General features: G+C 39.2%; 2 protein-coding genes across 3 annotated transcripts in view; both read left to right on the top strand.

Moving 5' to 3' along the window:
* adgrd1 (adhesion G protein-coupled receptor D1) overlaps nucleotides 1-3,008 on the top strand; it is a 48,877-nt gene extending 45,869 nt beyond the window's left edge. Inside the window, exons 21-25 of the mRNA XM_073466362.1 lie at nucleotides 189-280; nucleotides 390-516; nucleotides 611-652; nucleotides 772-864; nucleotides 943-3,008. Coding sequence (XP_073322463.1) covers nucleotides 189-280; nucleotides 390-516; nucleotides 611-652; nucleotides 772-864; nucleotides 943-1,038 — 450 coding nt within the window. The 3' untranslated portion in view covers nucleotides 1,039-3,008. The remainder of the gene's footprint in view (nucleotides 1-188; nucleotides 281-389; nucleotides 517-610; nucleotides 653-771; nucleotides 865-942) is intronic.
* Nucleotides 3,009-4,776: 1,768 nt separating this feature from the next.
* On the top strand, nucleotides 4,777-21,330 carry ulk1a (unc-51 like autophagy activating kinase 1a). Of its 2 annotated transcripts, none has more exons than XM_073465983.1 (27): nucleotides 4,777-5,224; nucleotides 5,321-5,413; nucleotides 5,506-5,547; nucleotides 7,453-7,485; nucleotides 7,576-7,612; nucleotides 9,713-9,886; nucleotides 9,983-10,056; nucleotides 10,153-10,254; nucleotides 11,259-11,317; nucleotides 13,926-14,008; nucleotides 14,096-14,146; nucleotides 14,245-14,333; nucleotides 14,459-14,615; nucleotides 14,716-14,776; nucleotides 15,015-15,104; nucleotides 15,268-15,393; nucleotides 15,481-15,620; nucleotides 16,542-16,636; nucleotides 16,846-16,967; nucleotides 17,192-17,307; nucleotides 17,572-17,679; nucleotides 17,811-17,965; nucleotides 18,054-18,229; nucleotides 18,334-18,452; nucleotides 19,925-20,082; nucleotides 20,188-20,323; nucleotides 20,467-21,330. In XM_073465983.1, exons 1-27 carry the CDS (start codon nucleotides 5,135-5,137, stop codon nucleotides 20,508-20,510), a joined length of 2,730 nt encoding a protein of 909 aa, XP_073322084.1. In that variant the 5' UTR covers nucleotides 4,777-5,134; the 3' UTR covers nucleotides 20,511-21,330. The 2 variants fall into 2 exon arrangements, with proteins under 2 accessions (XP_073322084.1, XP_073322085.1); XM_073465984.1 differs by having other exon boundaries at nucleotides 5,054-5,224; nucleotides 18,057-18,229; nucleotides 20,467-20,601.
* The last annotated feature ends 331 nt before the right edge of the window (nucleotides 21,331-21,661 follow it).

Raw genomic sequence — 21,661 nt, 5'->3', positions numbered from 1 at the left:
TCCAGAAATGTTATGTGGACTATGAAACTTCACCCCCTTTTCAGTGGACTGGGGAGGAGAGATAATGACTGAATTTTCATTTATAGGTGAACTCGTCCTTCAATCTGTATTTATTGTAAACTTGTATTCTATTCGAGGAGGAAAGTTTCACTGTGTTCAATCTAGTTACCCTTCTTTCTGATTACCAGGTGAACATTGGCATTCTGATATCTGTGACCAGGATCATATCGCGAATCAGTGGAGAAAGTTACAAGGTTCATGGAGACGCCAATGCAGTCAAGTGAGTTTATTCGCTTTCGTGATCAGATCAGTGCACTTTTAATTATTAAATGTCCCGCGCTTATTAAAGCTTATAATATAAACATGATTGTCTCTTGTTTTGTTTCAAGGCTGACTGCAAAGGCAGTGGCTGTGCTCCTGCCTATACTCGGCATTTCCTGGATCTTTGGCGTTCTTGCTGTCAACACACACTCTCTGCCGTTCCTTTATATTTTTGCTGTATTCAACTCATTACAAGTAAGTTCTCCTGTACAGGATCTTTACTTTTCTAAAATGCTCACAGCCATTTGTGAAAAATCTCCTAAAGTTGACATTTTTTCTTTGTTGTCAGGGGTTCTTTGTCTTCTTGTTTCACTGTCTTCTCAACTCTGAGGTATGGTGCAAAATATGTCACACATAATTAATGTCTTGATTTGCTTGGAAGCGATTTTCCTGATTTATGTTGATAAATCCTGACATCATTGTCTGTTATGGGTTTACTTTTTTCTACAGGTCAGAGCTGCTTTCAAACACAAAACCAAGGTGTGGTCTTTGACCAGCAGCTCCATCCGAAACATCAATGTGAAGCCATTCAACTCTGATATTGTGAGTGCTTGCTTTAACAAAAATGACCTTCACAGCTCTTATCTGCCTGAGTCTAACATTCTCCTTCCTATCCTCTAGATGAATGGAAACAAGGAGGGCGTGACTCCCACCAAGATGAACACATGGGACAAAAGCACCAACTCGGCTAATCGTATCGACCTCTCCGCCGTGTAGAGCCACAGATGGTCACTTCTCTCTGTGGCAGATGAGCAGTCTGAGACTCACTAGTGTAGAATGACAAACACTGGCCAGAATATTTGTAATGGATTAAATTGGACAATCTTCCGCTCAAGTGAAAGTGATACCAAAGGAGGTGTGGCTTCACCTTTAAAGACAAACAGACTCTGAGGACTGTGCCTTAACTTTATAAAAACATAAGTTGTGTCCCCAAAACAAAAGCAGGGATTTCTGAGAAGGTCAGTGAAGTGAATTGTTGTATCCCCACATTACTCGCCAAGTTTTACTGTGGGATCATTTGTGTTCAGTCGCCTTACTTGCGTGAGTGTTTATTCGACCCCCCAAAAAAACAGATTACTGTGCATTAGCCATAGGCTAGCAAGCAACGACACACATCATCAGTAAACTTCTGCAGATCAGAGCAGAAACTGATGTGATTCAGGGTGTTTATTCCTCCAAAGGGCTGGCTCGAAGCTGCTAAACAGTGGCTCTGCTCCTGGCTCTGCCTGACCCACCCCCACACAACAGTCATCAAACATCTTAAGTTTTGTTTTGATTGAGAGACCCCTAGTGGCAGAAATTACACATTGTGCCTTTAACACAGTTCTGCATTTTGCAACATATGATTATTTGCTTTCTTGCTGAGAGTTAGGTGAGAATATTGATACAACTTACCTGTTTGTTCAGTAAATATGAAGCTATCACCAGCAATTGGTTAGCAGAGTTTAGCCTAAAAGCCTGAAAAAATCCCCCTACTAGCACCTCTAATGCTGGCTAACTTTCTTTTATTTACAACAGTGTGAAGATGACACATCGTGATTTTATGGTTATGTGCCGGACTAGCTAGCCAACTAGCTGTTTCCTCCATTATTCCTGAATCTAAGCTAAGCTAAAGTAATCTGCTGCTAGTTGTAGCTTCACAGCAGTCTTCTCATCTAACTTTCAGCAAGACGCAAAAAAATCGTATTTCCCTAAATGTCAGGATTTTCCTTTAAATTACAGAGATGTGTTTTGGCATGTAATATGCGTCTTACACAATAAAGAAGCAAAGTTACATCTGTTTTAATTTACTTGCAGAGAATGTAACATGGTAACATTTGAGATGAATATTTTAAGTATGGTTGGGTACAAATTCACAAACATGGATAGAAAAGCGTGGAAAGCAGTACACTTAAGTATGGCGTTAGATGTATGCCTTAAAACAATGATATCATTTCACCTGCTCTTTACATCATCTCCACAAAAAATGAATTGCTTATTTTATCTAGATGAACTTCTCAATGATTCCCCTGATTCGTACAGCTTTAATCTAACTTTGGGGACGACACAACAACCAGCAGTGTAGCAGTGAAAAGGACCCAATGTAATTCTGATAATGTATTTATTTATTTTGTGATTCTGAGTTCTGTATCATGTCTTCTGCAAAATGTCAAAGCTCAACAATCCGTCTGTTCTCGTGTTAAATTCTGTGTCTATTTGTGTGCTTTCTCTCTTGAAATAAACTGATTTGCAGTACCTCACATCTGAGTTGCTGCACCATGTTACACTTTTTGAGGAACAAATCAAATCAAATCAATTTAATTTATATAGCCCAAAATCACAATCACATTGCCTCAGTGGAATAAATACTGGTTGTGGTTTGGACACAATTCTGTGAAGTTTTATGGTGTCTTTAGCTGTTTTTCTGTTGCTAATTTCTTTTAAATTTTCATACATTTTTATACACTAAAATTTTAAATATGTTCTGAAATGGAGGGACTTATTGCTTTTTTTTCTTAACATACTGTGAGAATGGAGGGAGATGACACATTTTAAAATGTCATTGATCCTACACTGTACCAGCATTAAGTTTCCTAAAACAGGATTTACTGTAAGTCACTCTGCGCTCACTTTTCATGTCTGATTTAAAGTTAATATTTCAGTATTTCTATGCTTGTATGACCAAAAAATGATTGTTGTCTTGTGGTACTATGGTTTGTGCTTCCAATTATCTTACCTATAAAATGTTTATGACAAAAAATCAGTGGTATCTTTTTTACACGAGTTTCAGCATTATTTTCACTTTTGTATCGATTGCTGGCAAATACAACTTTTACTATTTGGTTGATACTTGTGCGTGTACCTGTGAATCACATTATCATTAACCCATTTTTTGATAAGTGTGGCTTTGAAGAATATCAAGTTACTGAAATGGTAACAGATTTATTATTATTATTATTATTATTATTATTATTATTATTATTATTATTATTTTAGTCTTTTTCATGGCTTTGTTGGATAGAACTGCTGTAGATTGAGAGGAAATTGGGATGAGAGAGAAAGAGAGGTCAGAAGACATGCAGCAAAGGGCCACAGGTTGGACAGAAACCTAGGGTGCTGCGGCAAGGACACAGCCATTGCACATGACAATAGCTTTAAGACATACTTGAAGAATGATTAACCTATCCTTTCACAACATTTTTAGGGTATTTTCACCTTTATTGGACAGTATGATAGGGAAGAGGCAAACAGGAAATGTGGAGAGAGACAAAGCAGTACGACAGGCAACAAAGGCCCCGAGCTAAAATTGACCCAGTGATCTTGTTGCTACGTGGCAGGCGTATTAGCAACCAAGATGTTCTGAACCAATCCTTTAAATGCACTAAAAAAAGTGTCAGGTGTCCATGGTCATTTCTGTGATGGTTAAACACTGGTGGATTATGAGACTATGGGCCATAACTGCCTATAATGCACTGTTTGAGTCCAGAGCCCAATACGCAAATACAAACACTTGCTTTGAATGTGATATCCTCAGACTGAATGAAAATAGTTTATTTTGTCTTTCAGAAGGAACTTTAACTGCGCTCTTTTACTCTTTTATGAGAATGGAACCATCACTGGCAGGTACAATTGTACATGAATATGTTACTAATTGGCAGTAAATATGATTGATTTTATTCCATGTGGGATACTGTTTGTTTTGATTACTTTTGAATATTTGTGTGAGCTTTGAGTTTTTGTGCATATATATTTTTTCAGAATTGTGACAAGTACCCAAAAATCATATTTGTGCAAATTGCAGATTGCTAAATACTACTTTGGTACAGGTGAAAGTTTCAACTGAAAGTATCTGACACTGAATTTACTTGATTAAGTATCAAAAGTAATGTTCTGGCAATACATTTCTGGCATTTAAACGTAGCCCATATACTGTATACTAGAGGTTGGTCGATTATCAGCTTGGCCAATTATCAGAACTAATATTCAGCATTTATTTTTATTTTCTAAATAATATTGCCCATAAATATAAATTAATTTAAAAATGTATGGTCTCTGTTGAAGCATGCAGTCTTCTGAGTAACTGACCAAAATATCAAATAAATGTAGTTAAGTAAAAGGCACAATTTTTGCCTCCACAATGCAGTAGAATGGAATTATAAAGCAGTAGAAAAAGGTAATACATGCTACTATGCTCTATCAAAGGTGTTCAGTACTTGAGTAAATGAAGGCTACTTAGTTACATTTCATCACTGTATAATTTGTTGCAAAATGTGTTGCACGCCAGCAACCTTTACACTACGTTTGGAAAATAGGTCCCTCTTGATGTAGCACTTAAAAATAAGTCCTTCCTAAACTGAGGCATTGAATTACGACTTTACGAGTTGTCCCTGAAAGCGCCATCATCAAACATCTGCCAGCCCGTCTGCGCATGCTCACCGTGAGATATGAATAACTGCAGAAAGGTGAAGAAGACAGTAATATCTGAGCTCAGTGTCTGAATACAAACAGCTGCGAGGAACACGAACGTGAGCTTTTGTCTTCTATAGACGTAACGGGACTCATTTAAACCGCTAAATAAGCACGTGGTGCCACTAATATTTAGTTTAAATACAGTTGTTTGTTTTTAGCTTGTTGTGTTGATGGAAACTTCGTAATGTTGTCATCGATATCCCTTCGGTTATAAAGCTCGTCACGCGTCGAGACAGTATTATTCGTCAATGAAATGGGATTTACCGGTTCGAGGGACGTCTCGTGGGACTGTACGTGTGTCTCAGTTGGAAAAGTGTCGTCCTGAAGCTGCTCGGATACTTTGAAGCGTTTATTGTTGTTATCTATGGAGTCTGTTGGGAAGTTTGAGTTCAACAGGAAAGACCTGATTGGTCACGGTGCCTTTGCTGTGGTGTTCAAAGGCAGACATAAAGAGGTAACTTTTACTTTTTGAGACAAATCAGTATCTGCCTGGTCATTGTTTCTCTGCTGTGTTCATGTCCTGCTTTTTTTTAATTTGAACCTTTTCAAGAAACGTGACTGGGAAGTTGCCGTCAAGTGTATCAACAAGAAAAACTTGGCCAAATCACAGTCTCTGCTCGGTAAAGAAATCAAGATATTAAAGGTAAGAAGTTGTCTTTAATGCCTTGCCACCCACTGTGTCAATCTGTCTGTGTGACTTTAACTACAATGTTTTCCCACTTCTCTCTCTTCTAGGAACTCAAACATGAGAATATTGTTAGACTGCTCGACTTTCAGGTAAACAATGTTTTGTTTTTCTCCTTCTTCCCGCTCCCTCACACTCATCAGCAGCATCTAAACAGCAATACATGCATGCAATAAACGTTGCTGTTACATGTTGCAAATATTGACACATTGAACGTCATTTACTCGTGTGACGCTGATTCGGCTGTCGGTTGTTGTAGTTTTTCATGTGACAACTAACATCCACAACTAGAATTGGAGCTTTAATTGATATTGTATAGCAGCTGTCTTTTGAGATTACTTAAACAAATTACTCTAAAAGATGAGTAGAATTTATGAACACCTAATATGATATCCTGAATCTAAACATGATAATGATTCCTCTGTGAGGTGTAACACAGGACATTAACCATTTGCTTGTATCTGAGTTTGCGTGAGTGTGTGAGCTCTCTGCTTCTCATCTTACTGACACCTGCCAGACACCGGTGAGCTGATCTCTCACTATTTCAGACAGATGGCAGGGTGCAGCCGGTCAAACAGTGGCTTATCAAACAAAGAGTCTGAGTAGCATCTCACAGCAGACACGGTGTGCGTCTGCTGTGAGATGCTACTCAGACTTCAGATGATACACTTCAGGTCAGGCTGCAAGGGTTTTTTGTAGACGACAACGTGTTACTTTACCTGCTTACCTTTACAACCTATTGTACTACCTACCTACTTACTGCGTCATAATAGCCATAATGGACAAGTGATAAACACTGTTTAAGTTTCACACCAGTACACAGCCCCTACTGGCTTTAACTTTGTGACATAAAAGACAAACAAAAGGCACTCGATAGGTACATACATACAAGTCTGATGGGTCAATGGCTAAATTTCGCACCCTTTTACCCCACCTCATCTCACCTCACTCATCTAAAATGGGCTGCCTTGCAGGAGGAGGTGCGAATGGGGTCAATAGGTGATTTTTAGCGTGTGCACCCATGTTTAAAAACCTGTGTAGACCTGCTAATTTGGTGGAAAAGTGGTATTAGTGACCTTTTCAATAGCAAAGGAGCAGGGAGCCAAATTGGGGAGGGGCCCAGAATTTCTGAATGAACTCAGTCTAGGAAATGAGCTGGTGTCACTGTAGCCTACGGCACAATCTGTTAGGGCATTGAGGGATTGTCGGTATAAACCACAATTAGGGCTGCAACGAATTATTTTCATTATTGATTAATATGTAGATTATTTTCACAGATTAGTTTCATAATTAATCAAGGAATCCTTTATTTTATAAAATGTCAAAAAATTGTGAAAAAGTCCAAAGCGATATCTCTAACTTGCTTCTTTTGTCCAACCAACAGTCCAAAACTCAAAATGTCTTTGGTCGGTTATCAAAATAGTCTGCAAATACTTTTTCTTTTGCTCAGCTAATCGCTTAATTGACTAATTGTTGCACTCTGTGCAAATCTAGTTTTAACTCCCAATCTCCCTACACAAAATAAATGTGATCTACAGTATTATTATCATTAAGCACATCCGTTTAAAAGTAACTTTTGATCTGATATTTGTTATTATTATTTTCATTCTCTTATTTTCTCTCATTGATCTGCAGATCAGTTTTACGATTAATCGAGTAAATGTTAAGTCTATAAAATGTCAATAAATTGTGAAAAAATGCTCATCAAATTTCCTACAGCCCAAAGTGACTTGCTTTAATTGCTTTTATGTGTCCAATCAATAGTCCATAACCCAAAGATTCTTCATTTACTGTCATCAAAGACAAAGAAATGCAGCAAATCCTCACATTTAAGAAACTGGAACCAGACAATATTTGACATTTTTGTTTGGAAAAAGGCTGAATCGAATATCAAATAAGCTGGCTACTAATTTCCTGTGAATCTACTAATTTTCTTATCATTGCAGCTCTTGCATATTTCCATTGCTAATTTGCATTATATCTGATTTTATCAACAGGAAATGGGGGGATGTGTGTATCTCGTCATGGAGGTAAGCATTGTTAGAAATGATTATTTCTGGGTTTGTTGAAAAGGCAAATCTCAAAGCTTCTATTAATGCTCATCTTTCTTGTCTATCCAGTACTGCAATGGAGGCGACCTGGCAGAGTACCTTCACTGTAAGTGCGCTACATCCTGCATGGTTTAATTTAGATCACAACTGTAAAGTTTTCCATTTTAAAGCATAAAAGGAGACATTCAGACATCACTCCTTACTGTTGCACTAGAGGATCAAATTCACAGTTTGTTGCTTGTAATTATGTTTGGAGCAGCTTACTGTTGTACTGGCTGCCCAGTTTGGCTTTTAATTAAGAGGCTTGGCTAAGCTTTTTCAGTGTTTTGAAGGAGTAATAGGATTTTGAGGAGACAGAGCAGAACAACCACAGAATTCAGGTTTAAGTTTCCAACAGGCCATTGAGCAAATTATCACTTAATACTCCCAAGTGCTTAACCCAGATAAAATTAAACCTCTAGAAGTGGCTTGTGAGAATTTTCCTATAAATTATGTTGAAACCATGCACCTTGTGATTTCACCACGTTTAGTTTCTCACTTGACTGTCAGACTGAAATTTCACCCTCTTAAAGTTTCAAACCCTGTTTCAAAATTTGATGACGCAGCTGAGTTGATGGAGTTGATTTTCTTTCTCTGGCTATATTTACCTCGTTAGAGTCAATGTGTCTATTTAAATGCTGATGTGAAGCGTCTGCCACCGTGCCAGCGTCTCTTATTTTGTACACTTGCCCATTCTGTGTCCCTGCCAAGGAGGAACATCCACCTACTTGCAGCACAACACTCACAGTCACACTTGGCCCAGTTCACGGAGAACCCACATGACCTCACCCATCTGTCACTCACTTATCCCCTGTCCTCCGGTGGAAAAACACTGCAGCTATAAATACTAAGAAATCGGAGGGGGGTTAGCATTAACTTCCAAATAAAGCCACATCGTAAACAAAATTCTCTTCCACGAAGTATGATAGCAGTGACGCACGCTGAGGTGACGAGATTCTTCACCTTACATCATATTGGAGATAAATAACTTTTACGTAAGATAAAGGACTGCAGCTTACAGTTTATTATTATTAATCTGTTTTTGTTTTCCCAATTCATTATTTCACCGAGAAAATAGTGGAAAATTCCTATTTATTATTTACTTATTTATTACTATATTATTTCCCAGAGTCCCAGTTGACATGCTTACATTATTCATTATGAGCTTTGTCTGACCAACAGTGAAAATATTCCAACACCATTTTTTCCTTCCCGATGCTGATTCCAATACCGGAACATGCATATCGACTAATACCGAGGACTGATCCGATACCAGTGCGTTAAAAACATCCAAATGCATACAGTGAATGACTGCCATAATTCTTCTAGCTACTTCCACAGTGTGTGACTTCTACTGCCACACAAAATTATGTCGGAGGAGCGAGACACTAACCACAGTGCTAAAATATTGTTATCATGAATTCTTTTGGGCACAATAGTGCTCATAGTGAAAATCTCAAATCCCGACAGCCCTAATTATTGTTGTGTGCAGGTGTTTAGGACAACACTAGGAAGTAGCAGGGTCCGGGTTTGAAGCTAATAAAACACGCGGTATTAGATTGGTGCACAGACTTGTGTGCTCACCTATAACCATTTTTAGGCTGTATAAGAGGCATTTCCGATACTGGTATTGGTATCAAAATAACTGTCCAATATCCAAAAATCAGAGAAGAAAGACTTGAAATTTAACTGAAAATATACACATTTAAGAAGCTGAAAATATTTGGCATTTGTTCTTAAGTAGTGACTCAAAGGGTAGTTCCACTAATTTTACACATTAAAGTGTTATTACAGATCTTGATGAGTGCTATTGCATATGTGACAAATGTTGTTTAAAGCCTTTTGTGGCTCCAGAGGAAGCTGGATATAATCTGATACATTGTCACTAGTGATTGCAATTTATTATATTACATACAATGCAATTTAACAGATTACATGCAGCTTCCTCTGGAGCCACAAACGGCTTTATACTACTTTTCCACATATGCAGTAGTACTCCTTAAGACCTGTAAACACACTTCAGTGCTGAAAGTTGGTGGAGTTGCCCTTTAATAATAGATTAATAGTCAAAATAGTAGTGGATGATGACACAATTACCTTTTAATCTATATACTGCCATGCACTCCCTCAACACTCATCTCATGTATTTCATCCCTCTGACCCTCAGCTAAGGGCACGTTAAGCGAGGATACTATCCGCGTATTCCTACAGCAGATTGCTCAGGCCATGAAGATCCTGCAGAGCAAAGGCATCCTCCACAGAGACCTCAAACCACAGAACATCCTGCTCTGCCACCCAGAGGGACGCAGGTCCAGTCCCATTAACACCTGCATCAAGATAGGTAATGACCTCTAGTCTAAACAAAACTGAATGTAGCGTCTGTGTTGGTTTAAGGAAGACGATGGAGTCATCACACACTTATTCTCTTGCCCTCCAGCTGACTTTGGGTTTGCCCGTCATCTCCAGACAAACACTATGGCAGCCACGCTGTGTGGCTCTCCCATGTACATGGTAAGTATTAAGGTCTCTCACTGTAGTTTAATGTGCCAACAAGGTGTAATGTCAGAGTGTCTCTTTAAGCTGTAAGCTGTGTTTGTCTGGACACAGGCTCCCGAGGTCATCATGTCCCAGCACTATGACGCCAAGGCTGATCTGTGGAGCATAGGGACGATTGTGTACCAGTGTCTGACTGGAAAGGCTCCATTTCATGTGAGTGGAACTTAAAAACACATACATGCAGATACAAAAGCTGTAGCTTTACTCTTTTTAAACTTTTAGATTCAGTAAATGGGTTTAGCAATTCGCCAAACAAATGCTCACTAAGATCCATCACATAAATAGAACAACTTGTAGGCCAATAATATTCTTCTGACCTAATTCCTAGAAAGGGTTGACTCATTATTGTCAACACTAAAGTGAACATGATGTACCCCTTTCACAACACTAAGAACATGATCCACAACAGAAGCACTAAGCATCACCTGCCTGCTGGGTGACACTCTCTGATATCCAGTGTTACTAGTTGGAAAAAGCTGGAACAGCCTGACTACTTGTTAGAAAAGAGTCTTGTTTACAGATGAGGGGCATGTGGAAATGGCTGAGAGCCATTTTTCTGAACCCAGAGTAAATATTGCTTCACAACCCTGGGTATTACTTCTTACTGTTCACGTGGCTGCTCAGATGACACTGTTATTTGCAGATTGCCTCAGGTGTGATTTATGTAGAGACACGTGCAAATGTTTTGTCCCTTCTTTGGTCAGGAATACACTTTTATCCTCATGTTTAGCATTTGAAGGGGAAGAAACATTCTGTTGTTAGACTTTATCTACCTATTGAGGTTATTTATGTTGCCTTGAAAACATATTCCTGAGAATGAGAGGAGAGACTATTTCTGCCAGGCAGGTCAATGAGTTGACATAAGTCCAAGGGTCAGTGTGAGGTGAGCTGCTGCTGCTGCTGATGATGATGTTTACTTAACTGGCTTAGCTGGCATTTCCAAGCATTCCTCGTTGCCCTCAGTGGGATCATGGGAACAGCCACTTATTATCTGTGTTTACATTGTGACATAACTGTTTTTTTGCAAATTAAATATCGAACTTTCCACAATCATTTATTTAAATGCTTGTTTGTAAGGATTGCAGGTTTGTTTGTTTGTTTGAGTATGCATGTTCTATTTCCAGCTTAACTCATGTTTGTTGTGTGTTTGCGTTCAGGCCAGCACACCACAGGAGCTCCGTTTGTTTTATGAAACCAACAGGAGCCTCTTACCCAGGTTAGTGCAGCCCATGCCAACACACACATACATACACACCGCACACACACAGGAAGAAGGTGTAAACAGGTGTTACATGGAGATATGATGAATGACTGGTCATCTCTCTGGGCTCACACTCAAGTGTGTGTGTATGTGAATGATGTTTGGTGTGCACATGGACAGTTGACGAATCACATGCCACAGACACAGACGCACACATATATAATTACCACTCAATAAGTCCTAAGAATAATCCTAATGTGGAAGAAACGGATACAGGCACCTGATCAGGCTGATCATCTAGAACTTTCTCAACCAGCTGCTCTCACATAGACGATATTTAGAAATGTAACAGATGCATGATGCTATATCTAGTCTCCTGCCTATCATATATTTCTATATATGAGATGCTGACTATGTGTGATGTGAAACTCTTTGTCTTTTCATTGACAAATGCCTTTAGTTCTCTATTTTAAGTCATTTTGACATCTGGGGCTTTTTAAAACTTGGACTTGGAAAGCATTCAAAGGAATTTATGGATTGTTTTCCACTGTTTTCATGGTGCACTTTGCCAGCCTGTGTTTGGCTCGTGGCCATACTTATCTTTCACAGTGATAAAGCCAGACGATAAGACTGTGCATGTGTTTGAGGAGCCACGGTTTGTTGTTTTCTTGTCATTCTATATATAACATGCCCTGAGCTGCTAGCTTGTGGCCTGCACGGCTATCATTTTCCACATGGCCCACATTGCTCCACACAGACATAAACGCACACACACACACACACACACACACACACACACACACACACACAAATACAGTCTGCACTGAGTGTCATGATGCCCTGAGGCTTTACACTAAAGCCATAAAAACAGATTAAAAACACACATATTTTACAGCTCACTCTGAGCTTATGAAACACAAATGGCCTAAATATCATTTCCTTTAACACCACTTAGATCTGCAACAAAATGCAAACACAGGGACCACACTAAAGCAGCAAGTTCAAAATATTAGCACAGCCATTCACAAGCTTAAAAATGTTTGAAATTTGAAATTGGAAAATTGCACCTAAACACTGATAAACACACCAAGATAAAGTGTTTACCTATTATTTTTTTTTATAAACATAACAATTCTGTATGAACATGAGCCAGAGACATTGCAGTGCAAATTACACAAACACATCCGGTTACAGTTCTCCCTCACTGACGCAATATAAGTTGTGTCGAAGCTGTTAAATAATGTTGCCCTCCAGTCAGAATTGTTTTTCCTGCCATGCCATGCCATCCATTGGTGCAGGTTATGATTGGTAGATGGCACACATAGCAATAGGAAACAGACTTCATACCACACCGGATAGGGTTAGGTTTTTTTTAAAGTACTTTTTAAATATTAATATTTAATCATACATACTTAACAGTAATTTCAAACCTGATTACAAAATTTAAATTTTTGTGATTGACGTTGGCTCACCTGCTGTACCTGTACTGTACTGGACTGTATTAGCATGTTCTGTTGCTGGACACTATGGCCTTGAAATAATATCATGATGTTTTTAGGCTATATCCTGATTAGGGTTGTAACGGATGATAACCATGTCAGAAAATGCCAGGGTTTCAGGGTATCATGATATACAGGGTAACACATTTATTATTATTATTATTATTATTATTATTATTATTATTATTATTTTCAGTTTCAATGACCCTTAAAGGCATTAAAACAGAGGGTTTTTTTAGTTGAACTATAATTGTACAAAACATTATGTCCTGACAGACAAAACCGTTGGTTTTCATACCCCGGTATACTTTGAAACCGCTATAGTGCTGCAACCCTAATAGCAATACACAATATATATCTGAATTAGGGCTGTCACAATTCACAAAAAATTCCCAATAATGATATTAGTGCGATATCTATGATAAAAAAAATATCAGTCAAATCTAATTTAAACTTTGTTTACTTTTTTTGGCAAATAAATTACATTCAAAATATGTGTGTGTGTGTGTGGGGGGGGGGGGGGTAGTTGCGGAGGGAGAGTCTGCAACTATAACTGTATAAAAAGTGCACATAAGGAACAATTACCCTGAATGAATAGTGAAAAGGCAGCCAGATGAGCTTATAAACAAAAGATCCACAGGGCCTGAAATCGGTGCTGGATTAGTCACACAATATTATACTGGGATATTGCGACAACCCTAAAAAAACCTTTCAAAACAAAGTAATAAAGTGCCTTACAAAACCAAATAAAACAATAAAGCAGCATTTAAAACCAGGAAAAGGCCACACTTATGCCATATCACAATATAACAAATCTAAGATGATATATAGTTTCATATCACATTAACGTTATAATATCAATATATTGCCCACCCTTAGCATGCTCTATCAACATGAACACATTCAACACACTGTACAAAGCTGCTTGCAGAGGTGAACCCAGCTGATGTTTTTCCTCTCTTCCTGGATTTGTATTGTTTATCTAAAGTTCTTGGGATGAGCCTCTCACATATCTTGTTTGGTCATCAGCATTTTGTTTTTTTTTCACATCATTTATGTTAACAGGAATTATTCTGGCCAATCAAAACAGTCAATCTAAATAGGAAACCTTTGTACTTTCCCAGCATCCCAAAGGAGACTTCTTGTAACTTAAGACACCTTCTGATGGGGCTGCTACAGAGAAACCACAGAGAGCGGATCAGCTTTGGTGAGCCTGCTGCTTTTTAACATTCAGAACCTCTTTTCATAATTACATATGATTCAATCTCTAACATCTGAATCTTTACATTTACAGATGAGTTTTTCCACCACCCTTTCTTGGAGACGAGTTCATCCACAAAGAAAAGTACAGACTGCATCTCACTTGTCTCAGTGCAACTTAGAATCAATAAAGATGATGTAGCCGGGGTCTTAACACAACCACATTTATATTTTTCTTGACAGGCTCTCCAGCTCCCTTGCTCTCCTACCCCAGTTCAGGCTCGGGGAGTTCCTCCAGCAGCTCCTCCACATCCCACCTGGCCTCCCCTCAAGTGGGTAGACCTTTTATATTGTGAATTTGTAAAGAAAAGTCTGTTCTTAAAGATGTGAAATACAGCACACTCCAAATGTGTTTGTTTCCCTGTAATTTATTATAGTTTATTTTCAACTCTCTTAGCATTCCGATGGAGAGATACACCAACTTCAGCCGAAAGCGCGCTTTTCCCCTACACAGATCACCCCCGCCTTCCTGCTGAAAGAAATACCCAATCAAGACAGTCGGAGCACCTCATCATGCACAGAGGAATACGTCATGGTGCCTGCCCAGTTTCCCAGTAAGATGTCTTACTCTATAGATATCTGGCTTTTTTTTATTGTGCAGGTCTTCACATCAGCACTTAGGGGTCTGACTATTTCAATCTTTCTGCTTTGTAGGTGAGTACACGTGTGAGGTGGAAGTCGGGTCACCCCTTGAGAGTTGCCTGATATACAGTGGGTGAGTAGTCACACCACAATATGGCGTCAGTCATATATCTTAAAATGTGATCATTTTTGAAAAAATAAACAAATGTCTTAGTTTCCTTGCTATAAACTGTTAAAGCAAACTGTAGAAATAAGACAATCATCTCACATTTGTACAAAGAATGCAGAGTTGTTTAAAAGTCCAATGCTAAATTAATGTTGTTAAATATTTTTAATTTATGTAGACAGAGCTAACAAATATCTTTCTGTAGGTGCTCAGTACTGGCTGAGAGAGGCCCCGGAGCTGCAGGAAAGACACCTCCACCCTCTCCCCTACTGCATTCTCCCTCCAAGCCTGTTAGGTAAGAGAAAACCCCAGCAGGTTTAGATTCTGGTGGGATGAAGATGAAAGTGTTCTGAGATAGATGATTAAGCTAAGTATAAGTGATTGTGCTAAGTGTAAATCACTTTTAACTGCACATTCCTGTGTGTCTTATTCTTTTGCTTCCTCTTTCATCCTTGCAGCAAGCCTGAGGAATTTGTTGGCCGTAAGTGCAGCCAGACAGTGCCCATTCCCGTCCCAACTCAGATCCAAAACTACCAACGAATGGAACAGAACCTGCAACCTGCCGGCTTGCATGGCTCCACCAGGCATGTATAGCCCCTCAGCTGCAACCGTCTCAGTGTCTTGTTATTTACTATTCTTTACTTTGTCTGACTCTGTCTCCTGTCATGCAGGGTCACACTCTGCTGTGCTGGCAGCAGCAGGGAAAACTCCCCACAATGTGGAGGCTGTAGAGCTTCAGGCCCAGGATTTCTTCTCAATTCCCCAAGGCTGGTAACTGGAGGAGCTCACCCGCACCAGTTCTCCCCGCTAGGTGGGCATCTCAATCAGCTTTTATTTTACCTAGTTTTTGTAAAAGGGTCAGTTTACCCAAAAATGAAAATTCAGTCATTATCTTCTCATGTCAATGAAACGTTGGGTAATATTTGTAGTCCGCAAAACATTTCTGGAGCTTTACAGCAAAACAGCATTGCAGCATTGTCCTTAACAACTGAAGTAGCTGGGAACTTGTTTTAAAACATTAAAAACAACTGAAAAAACATAAAATGGCTCCACACAGCTCGTCCAATGAAATACTAGTCTCTGGAAGCCCCAAGATCCCAAGGGTTGGTTGAGTAGATGACACAGGACAGGTGACAGGGTGCGTGCTAACGCTTTCAGCTGAAGGCTGCAGGATGAGCTGCATGAAGCCATTTTATGTTTATTTTCAGTTGTTTTTTATGCTTAAATCATCCATTCCACTCCAGCTACTTCAGTTGTTTCAGAGAATGCTGTTACGCTGTTTTGCTTTGGATCTCCAGAAATGTTGGACCACGACACTTCACCTGATTTTCCATGGGCTTGGACTGTTTTTAATTTTTGGGTGGACTGTTCCTTTAAGCAGAGCTCTTGCACAGCTCTCGCTGCCACAGCTTTAGACATTACATGGGAATTTGTCAATTGATTGTCACTTGTTGACCACCAGGGCCTTACGGGTGTTAACACAAATTCCACCATCTGAAATATGTCACATTCAGTAAATTTTCTGAGTTGTTTTGTGGTGAAGTGTTTATGTTTGATTTTCTCTGTAACCACTTTTACTCTGCCTTTTATTCAGGCCTAATGACAACACCCAGAGAACATGCCTGAGCTTGTTTCATTCAGTGTTAGTGATACTGTTATGAGCACTGACAACTTACTAAACAGGCCTGTTTCTGCTAATGGTTTAATCTTTATAAAACTCTAATTAATTCAGTGGGAATGACCCCAAAGACCTCGGAGCAGACTCTCCCGCTCAGCACAAGAACTGGATTGCTCATTGGCTCTCCTGACATGCAGTCAAGCCCCAAGGTCAGCTTCTAAAACATCCTTATTACAGAAACAGGACATCTAAAGCACCATGTCAGTCCACATTTTTGTTTCACAATGTGCACATCTCTCTTCAAAACATGAAAAGTGACTGGTAACTACAAGCAACTCACACAGTAGAATTTTTTTTAACTGTCCAATATACATGTTAGCAATAATATATCTCTGATCCTTAATTTCTGTTTCAACAGGTTCAGTCAAGAATGCCAAACCGAAACAGGACAGTTTCAGACCTGCAATCCCTTGGTGCATCTCCTGCTTCCCAGACCAACATGAGCAGGAAATCAGCCAATAAAAAGGGCCCTTTTAAAAGGTCAGAACAGTATAATAATTTTTATATTATTGGAATATAACAAGCATATGTACATAATAACCCTGCAAAATCATATGACAATAGTTTGTGTCAATAATCCAAATCTAATTGAGACTTGCTTTGCTTGCTTTTCACCTGACACCTGTCACACAGTATCAAAGATGTGCCAATTGATAAATTATTGAACTCTCTTGATGGTGTCTGTGGCTGTATTGAATGTCCAGATCGTTGAGCACAGGCAGGCTGTCTGACATGCTGCTGAAGGCGGCCTTTGGAGGTCACCTTTTTGAAGAGGGAAGTGAGGAGAGCCTCAACTGTGAGAGAAGCATGGATATAACAGGTATCAGTCTAATGATTTCTTACTGATACTGTTTGTCTTTCATCACAAGACTATGGTGGGTATATATATTTCATAGCCAAATATGGTTAAGCTTCCACTGGTATGGGCCAGTTTAACACCACCATTAAGTCATGCAAAGGGAAAGCATTATGTAATAATGAAATCAATGCCAATTTGGAAATAAACACATATTTTAACCGTGTAATTTACTGGGCTGCAGTTCAGGTGACTTTTGACTGCAACTCTTCTTATTTGCTCCTACAGCTCCTCCTACTGGTTGTCATAGAGGCTCTCCGTACTCAGACAGCCCACCTCCTACAATCTTCACAATGGGTTCTCCGTCCAAAGGAGACTCTCCTCCGGTGTTCACAGGTTACCTTTCTAACTGCCCTAATTATTTTCTGTAAACCTAAAATGTGTCATCAGTGATCCCCATGCTCTCTCCTTTACTTGTATTTGAGCTGTTCAGGGTTAAGTTGTATTTGTATTTGTCTTAAATACAGGCTCACCTAACTACATTAACTCAGCCTGGCTGCTGAACAGCCGCCGTCTCCAGGGAGGAAGCCGCAGAAATAGTGAGACTGAAGCCATGGACGCCACTCCACAAAGCAGCCTGGTTTTTAACCCTCCAGAGCTCCCTGAAGATACACTGATGGAGGTACAGACAAATACTATGATGATAGTTTGAGGTGAATAGATTAATTGAGAATCCACGTGTTTCATTATTTGATCTTATCTTTTCACAGCAGGCTCATACTGATGCTCTGAGTGAGCTGCGTTTCACCTTGGCTTTTGTCCACTGTGTCATGGAATTGGCTTCTTCTAAGGACCTGGGGCTGAGTGCCATCAACAGTCCTGATGTCTCTTTTCTAGAGCAGAGCTTGGTGACGGATCAGATCAGCCTTCTGAGTAAAGAATGGAGGTGAGATGCATGAAGCTTTTTACATTTTCTCAAAATGTACAGCAGCTCCCTTCCTTCACAAATCTTCTCATGAATGACTTATGTTTTTTATTTGCATATTCCAGCTATGCAGAGCAGTTAGTGTTGTATATGAAGGCTGAAGAGTTTCTGTCATCAGCGCTGCACACTGCTAAAGAGAACATCAAACAAGGCCAACTTTGTCCCTCTACTACAGTCAAACAAGGTGAGACAGTGACCTCTGGTTTAGGATTCTCACCTAATGTAGACTTGAAAGTCTGGTAAATATAGTCTGGCATTTCATGTTGAAGCTTGATGACAAGAGTCGGTTTATATTTATCATAATTATTATAATTAGAGATATATTGATCACAGACAAATTCGTATCGACCCATATGTTGACTGATAGGGTCTTGGGGCTAATGTGGGGTAATGTGTACTTGTAAATTCCCACTGAAGTTACTGTTTCAGTGCATTGATGTCATTTTTGGACAATAAAGTTTATTGTTAAACTGTAAAATATCCTGCCTTCATTACATATACAGCCTTTCCCACACAGACTTTACTTGGGACGGCCGTCCAGGTATATTTGGCTAGACATTTTAGTAGCAAAAAGAGTAGACAAAAGTAGAAAATCATCTCCACATGCTGTAAAAACCTGTGGCTCCGTTTGTAGAAATGGAGTCAAAAATTTGGAAAACAAAACATAAATTTAAAAATGCAAGTTGTTTTTTTTGTTTTTTTTCTGGCGACACTATGTAGGCAAACTTTTAAAGCGATTCTGGAGAAAGATGCTGCATAAACGTCACAATTCACAAGTTTTTTCATGTACCAGTATATATTCTGTGTATATAGACTGCTCAAAAAAATTAAGGGAACACTTAGTCAGTTAAACTTCAGGGATATCAATCTGTCCATTTAGGAAGCACAATTGATTGTGAATTAATTTCACCTGCTTTTGTGCAAATGAAAGTGACAACAGGTGAAGTGGAGAGGCAAAAGCAAGACAACCCCCCAAAAGGGAATGGTTTTGCATGTGGTGTCCACAGAGAATTGCTCTCTCCTCATCCTTCCAGACTGATTCTTCTGTCCGTGTCACTACTGGTAGCATGAGGCGGTACCTGCAGCCCAATCAAGTTGCACAGGTAGTCCAGCTCCTCCAGGATGGAACATCCATATTTGGGTCGCACAGACTTCCATGACATAGCCAACGGTACCCTGACTGCTGTTAGGTACCGGGATGAAATCATCAGAGCGACTGTCAGACCCCTCTGGTGCAGTGGGCCCTGGGTTCCTCCTGGCCAGAGTGTGTAGTGCATACAGGCACTTTTGGGCCATACACACTACTGAGTCACATTATGAGTTGCCGTGATAAAATTCACACAAGTTGGATCAGTCTGTGATTTAAATATTTTACTTTGATTTTCAGTGTGATTTTGAATCCAGCTCTCAGTGGGTTATTGATTTTGGTTTCCACTGACCGTTGTTCCGTCATTTTGTTCTCAACAAATGATACAATGTACATCAGTAAAGATTTTCAACTTGAATAATTTGTTCATCAACATCTGATGTCTGATTAGTGTTCCCTTTATTTTTCTGAACAGCGTATATCTTATAAAAGAATATAAAAGAAAAAATCCTGTATTGGTTGGGCTCTAATATAAATTAATTCAATGTCTTTACTTTCCCTTTGTGCAGTGATCAAGAAACTGAATGAATTGTACAAGAATTGTGTAACATACTGTCGTTCCCTCAACCATCGACTGCAGACCTTCTTGCTTGACAAACAGAAGCTTATGGACCGCTTCAATGGACTGACAGCTGAGAAGCTCATCTACAGCCACACTGTGCACATGGTGACTTTACCTCACAGCAGTGGTGTTGATTTTCACTCCAAATCAGATTCTATCCAGCCTGCATGTTGATCTAAATCTTAATGTGTGTTTTCTTCATGCCTTCAGGTGCAGTCTGCTGCTTTAGATGAGATGTTCCACTATGGCACAGCATCAGTCCAGCGCTACCATAAAGCCATTTTGCTGATGGAGGGTCTGTCCCGGATCATCACAGAGCAAAAGGACATTGACAGCATAGATAAATGTATGTAGCATGATGTTGACACACAAACCAAGTTTAAAATGGCAGAATCAGACCACATACTGTATGAATGAATTTGTTATGTGATCTTGACTTGATTATATTTTAATCCAAACTTCAATCTTCAATCTTTTTGTTGCTTACAGGTAAGAAGTGTATCGAGCGACGCCTTTCTGCTCTGCAGACTTAACAGTATCCATAAGCTCCACAACTGCATTATCTTGCCTCATCCATCTCTACTCAATGTAGATGGATCCTCCTTAACTGTCAGTACACACAAGCACTTTGATCTGTCTTAAGGGAAATGACCACTAGAGCATCTGCTCTTCTCCCACCACCCAGTCTGTAATCTTTACATAAATGCACAAACAAGACAGATTGTGTTATGATTTTTTGAACTCTGATCAGGTAAATTGTTTTCAGTATTTGTGTTGTTTTGTTAGACTGTTTATGTAAGCAAGTTGTTTTGTGTTCTGCACTTGAAATAATAGGCTTAAATAATAACCGATTTCAAATCTGTTGTACTTGAAACAAAGATTATGTAGTTATTGTTTGTATTTGAAGTGTTTGTGTTATGTGTAGGAAAAGTTCACTAGCCAACAGGAGGCAGAATATTTTGGATGAGATGACCAAATATTGCAATGTGTAGCAGTAACAGTAAAACTGTGCCTGCTTTTTGTATATTTTTCATCACAGCATGCCACATTTATCATGTTTATCTGCTGCTTGCAAATATGTGTGGACATTAGTTATTTTTTCAGCTGTTTGGGTTAATGTCAAAATATCGTGCTGATTTATGAATATGTACATGATTGTTGTCTGGCTGTAAACAAGGTTATTACAATTACATGTAAAAACAATGTTTGTGCATTTCAGTGTGTTAGAACAGAAGTTTGTCAGATTTTATCAAAGTGCCTTTTTTACTTTTAATTTATGACTGCTGGTCACATTTGCCAAAAATGAGTTGTTAAACACTGTGTGGTGAAAATAAATAATATTTATTGTTAGAAGTTTGGATCCTCTTCAGTTAGTTTTTAACTTTTTTAACATTACATTACATGTCTTAGCCTAGTTAAGTTTGCTACATCTGATTTAAAATACAATTTAGTCCTTTGTGGTCCCCATTAGACCAACTAATCCCTCTGTAATGGAGTGGTAGCAGCGGAGGGGGGTTTCTCTCGGGCATAGCATCAGGGCTGTAAGGACAGGGGGCTCAAATTATGTTTTTCCCAGGATGGGGGGTCTTGCACCGCTTGGATTTGCGCCTCTGTGATTTAGCAAACAAGCTAGCCTATTATTTTATGTGTGACGCCTATCACCCACTAAGTGACCGTTTCTATG

Source organism: Pagrus major, chromosome 5 (genome assembly GCF_040436345.1).
Source record: "Pagrus major chromosome 5, Pma_NU_1.0".
Lineage (NCBI taxonomy): Eukaryota > Metazoa > Chordata > Actinopteri > Spariformes > Sparidae > Pagrus > Pagrus major.
Note: the sequence above shows the minus strand (reverse complement) of the source record. Positions and strands in the feature narration are given on the sequence as shown.

Bases quoted from the DNA above. Each gene is read 5' to 3' on its own strand.
- ulk1a (XM_073465983.1), top strand. From the start codon at position 5,135: ATGGAGTCTGTTGGGAAGTTTGAGTTCAACAGGAAAGACCTGATTGGT. The intron at 5,414-5,505 runs GTAAGAAGTTGT...TCTCTCTTCTAG, and splicing joins AAGAAATCAAGATATTAAAG to GAACTCAAACATGAGAATAT. The intron at 10,255-11,258 runs GTGAGTGGAACT...GTTTGCGTTCAG, and splicing joins CTGGAAAGGCTCCATTTCAT to GCCAGCACACCACAGGAGCT.